Here is a 4172-nt window from a genome sequence, read left to right as displayed (position 1 = left end):
AAAAGAGAGTAAAAAATATGGGTGAGATGTGCTTCTCAAAAACTGAATCTATCTTGTGCACGGAGTGTGTGCTATGGTGTCGTTAAACTTTAATTGCCACAGCACTGTTGATGTTTGGTATCCAACGGCGCAGCGAAGTTTGCTTCTAGTAGTACAATACAAGCAGGCTAAGCAGCAGCCGAGCTGCGCTTGATACACACATGCATGCCGTTGCATCCGCATCCGCGCTGCCCCACCACACCGCCCCGTGCGTGTCGATCCGAACTACAAATGCCTTCCTCTTCGTGTAGCTCCACTCCATTCTCCTCCTCTAGTCTGATGGAATGATGGAGTTCCTCTTCTCCCTCCTCTAGCTTCTTTCTCCGCCTCCCCTGCATCACTCCAGCGGAGTCCTCGAGAGTCGAGATGGCACCACCTCCCACGCCCCTCCTCCTCCTCCTCCTCCTCCTCCTCCTCTGCTCCCTCACCATCACGCCGGTGGCCGCCGGCGAGCGCGCGCGCACGGTGTACATCGTCCACATGGACAAGTCCGCCGTGCCGCCGCACTTCGCCGAGGACGCGCACGCGTGGCACTCGGCCATCCTGGAGTCGGTGGCGGACGCGTCGCCGCGCGGCCGAGGACGCCCGGAGCACGTGTACTCCTACGCGAACGCGCTCAACGGCTTCGCCGCCACGCTCTCCGCTGCCGAGCTACGCGCGCTCCGCCACACGCCAGGGTTCGTCTCGGCGTACCCGGACCGCCGCGCGGACGTCGCCCACGACACGACGCACTCCCAGAGGTTCCTCGGCCTCCGCCCCGACGCCGGGCTGTGGCCGGCGGCGAACCTTGGCGAGGGCGTCATCATTGGCGTGCTGGACACCGGCGTTTGGCCCGAGAGCAACAGCTTCCACGACGACGGGATGCCGGCCGTGCCCTCCCGGTGGCGCGGGGCGTGCGTGCCGGGCGTCTCCTTCCCCGCCACCACGTGCAATAGGAAGCTCATCGGAGCACGCTACTTCAACCGCGGATACGTGGCCATGTACCCCAACGCCACCGTATCAATGAACTCGACGCGCGACGACGACGGCCACGGCACGCACACAGCGTCCACCGCCGCGGGCAGCCCTGTGCCGTGCGCGTCCTTCTTCGGCTACGGGCGCGGCACGGCGCGTGGAACAGCTCCACGTGCCCATATCGCGGCGTACAAGGTCAGCTGGCCCAGCGACACGGTGATGTCCGACGTCCTGGCGGCCATGGACGCGGCGATCACGGACGGCGTCGATGTCGTGTCCATCTCCCTCGGCTTCAACAACCAGCCGCTCTACACGGATCCAGTTGCAATTGCCTCGTTCGCTGCCATGGAGCGCGGCATCTTCGTGTCTGCGTCAGCGGGGAACGATGGCGCCCATGGGTTGGCCACGCTGCACAATGGCATCCCATGGGTGCTCACGGTGGCGGCCGGCACGGTGGACCGGCAAATGTTCGCCGGCACTGTGAGCTACGGAGACACGAAGCAAGGCATCACCACGATCACTGGGGTCACGTCGTATCCAGCAAATGCTTGGGTTTCTCAAGTGAAGCTGGTCTACAACGAGACGCTGTCCGCGTGCACCTCGTCAGCTCTGCTCCAAAGTCTGGAGACAAAGAAGAGCATTATCGTCTGCCGCGACACTGGGCTTGGTGCGATGGACCATCAGATGAAGGTTGTCGCCGCGGCCGGTCTCACGGCCGCTATCTTCGTCCCGCAGACCGAGACGGACGAACCCCTAATGGGTGAGTATCCGCTGCCGGTTATCGCGATTAGCCCAGAGGATGCGCCCGCGCTGCTCAAGTATATCACCTCCAGCTCGCCGCCGACGGCCACGATCAAGTTCCAGCAGACCGTCCTCGGCAGAGCACCGGCGCCGGTGGTCGCCTTTTACTCCTCCCGAGGGCCGTCGCCGAGTTTTGCGGGCGTCCTCAAGCCGGACATATTGGCGCCGGGTGACAGTATACTAGCTTCCTGGCCACCCGTTGCTCCGTTGGCGTACGTAGGGGCGACGGCTTTGGGCGGCGACTTCCAAGTCGCGTCCGGGACTTCAATGGCGTGCCCGCACGCCAGCGGCGTGGCGGCGCTGCTCCGGGCGGCGCACCCGGACTGGAGTCCGGCCATGATTAAGTCTGCAATGGTGACCACGGCGAGCGCGGTCGACAATCTGCACCGTCCCATCGCCGACGCCGGCAACGGCAACGGCATGGCTAGTCCGCTGGCCATGGGCTCGGGGCATGTCAACCCCAACTCTGCTCTGGACCCGGGTCTCGTCTTTGACGCCGGGCCGCGGGACTTCGTCGCGCTCCTGTGCGCCGCGAACTACACCGTCACCCAGATCGCGGCGGTCACGCGGTCGTCCACGGCGTACAGTTGCTCCGCTTCGTCCAGCAACGACGTGAACTACCCGTCGTTCATCGCCACGTTCGGCGCCAACGCGACCTCCGGGAGGATGCGCTTCAGCAGGACGGCGACCAACGTCGGGGCGGGCGCGGCCACGTACCAGGCTCGTGGTCGGCGCCGAGCAACGTGGCCGTGGCCGTGACGCCGTGGACGCTGGAGTTCGGCGGTGCGGGCGAGAAGGCGACATTCGAGGTGGAAATTGTGCTGACCGCGCCCACCGGAGGAGAGCCGGCGCACGGTGCCGTGCTCTGGACGGAGCTGGTCGGCGGCAGTCACCAGGTCAGGCTCCCGTACGTGGTGGTGTGACGGCGCCGTTCGGTGCTGTGAACTTGATCTTATGTCGCTCCGATGATGTAGTTTGACTTGGGCTTAAGGAGTCAGAAATCCTATTAAGTACTCTACCTTATATTTCTCAGTCACAGTGGACTGAGGTTTAACTTATTAGTCAGACTTATCGCTATCTCATCCTACTAGTTGCTTGTGCTTGTCAATTTGAAAAAAGCAGGTGCTTGTGCTTATTAGTTCCTTCGGTTATCTTTTGTGCTCTTCATAATTGTTCTTTCTTTTCCATTGAACCGATTGAGTCGGCGCGACATGTGTTGACCATTGTCTATTGGTGATTTGGTGAGCCCCTAGAGGGCCCGGGTGTAAGCCATAATGCTAGCTAGTGTAGGCCAAACTGAATCCTGCACCGGTGTTTGGCCGTGTTCAGGGCTGACGGAAGTTCAAGTTTTCGAGCATTGTGGCAAGAACGATCGAACTTGATAATTAGTATATCTGAACACATATATGGTTGTAGAAGAGCTCGTTCCAACTCGATTGGTATGGGTACCAGTACTCAAGTGTTGACATGACATGTGAATTTATACTTACACTTCACAAAAAAGTGCAAAAAGGAAAGTAAAAAAAACGATGGTAGCCCTCAGGTTAGACGACGGCAACGCATAGCACCTCGTACTCACAGCAACAAAGAAGAGAGGAACCAGGTTAGGAGGCCCACGTAAATTGCGGCAGTGGACATGCATATCCTGATTTGAGGCATTAAGTAATGGCATTTATGATGTCGATTCTATGCCTGGAAAGATAAGGCGCATGTACTGCCCAAAATCAAGAAATTGATTTTATATCCATAATATCTGAGGTATTGAGGGAGGCGCAATCCATCCTATAAATAGACTCCTAGCTAGACCCATTTCTCCTCGCCCCAGCAACAAGAGTTTCTTTCACCTGCTTGGATCGATTGAGACTGTCTGCCATGGGTGCCAAGGTTGCAGCGACCGCCCTCTTCTTCCTCCTCCTCACCTTTGCTTATGGTGAGCCCTTTCTCCCCTGAAATTTCTTATTAAGCATGGCAGCATCTTCTTAACTTCTTAAGCTGATAACTGGCGGTGACTGACTGAGCAGGGAAGAAGGATACGCCATGCGAAGGGCCGAGCCAGACCTATCATGCAGTCTGCGCCAACCCAGCCTGCGACGCGGCCTGCATCACCGAGGACTACAAAGGTGGATACTGCAGCCCAGGAAGGCTCAACACATGCCTCTGTACTAACAAGTGTCACGACCAAACTCTTCCGCCCAACAGGGTCTGACGATGTACGGGAGCCAGCAGGCTTTAATTAGCAGAAAACTGGCAATGTGTTGCAAACAATAACAATGGAATGAATTCGCAGTTTTTCCTCTCTCTTTTTTGAATGTTTGGTCATATATCTCCGGCCACTATAAAATTGCTAGAAACTTCCCGCAAAAAAAAATTACCCCCCC

The 4172-nt window shown here is 58.2% G+C and overlaps 1 protein-coding gene across 1 annotated transcript; it reads left to right on the top strand.

Moving 5' to 3' along the window:
• Positions 1-222: 222 nt before the first annotated feature.
• LOC119318916 (subtilisin-like protease SBT3) lies at positions 223-2936 on the top strand. Its single transcript, XM_037593473.1, has 3 exons — positions 223-1346; positions 1431-2363; positions 2534-2936. Exons 1-3 carry the CDS (start codon positions 406-408, stop codon positions 2715-2717), a joined length of 2058 nt encoding a protein of 685 aa, XP_037449370.1. The 5' UTR covers positions 223-405; the 3' UTR covers positions 2718-2936.
• The last annotated feature ends 1236 nt before the right edge of the window (positions 2937-4172 follow it).

The sequence above is a fragment of the Triticum dicoccoides genome, chromosome 6A, assembly GCF_002162155.2.
Source record: "Triticum dicoccoides isolate Atlit2015 ecotype Zavitan chromosome 6A, WEW_v2.0, whole genome shotgun sequence".
In the NCBI taxonomy this organism is placed as follows: Eukaryota; Viridiplantae; Streptophyta; class Magnoliopsida; order Poales; family Poaceae; genus Triticum; species Triticum dicoccoides.
Note: the sequence above shows the minus strand (reverse complement) of the source record. Positions and strands in the feature narration are given on the sequence as shown.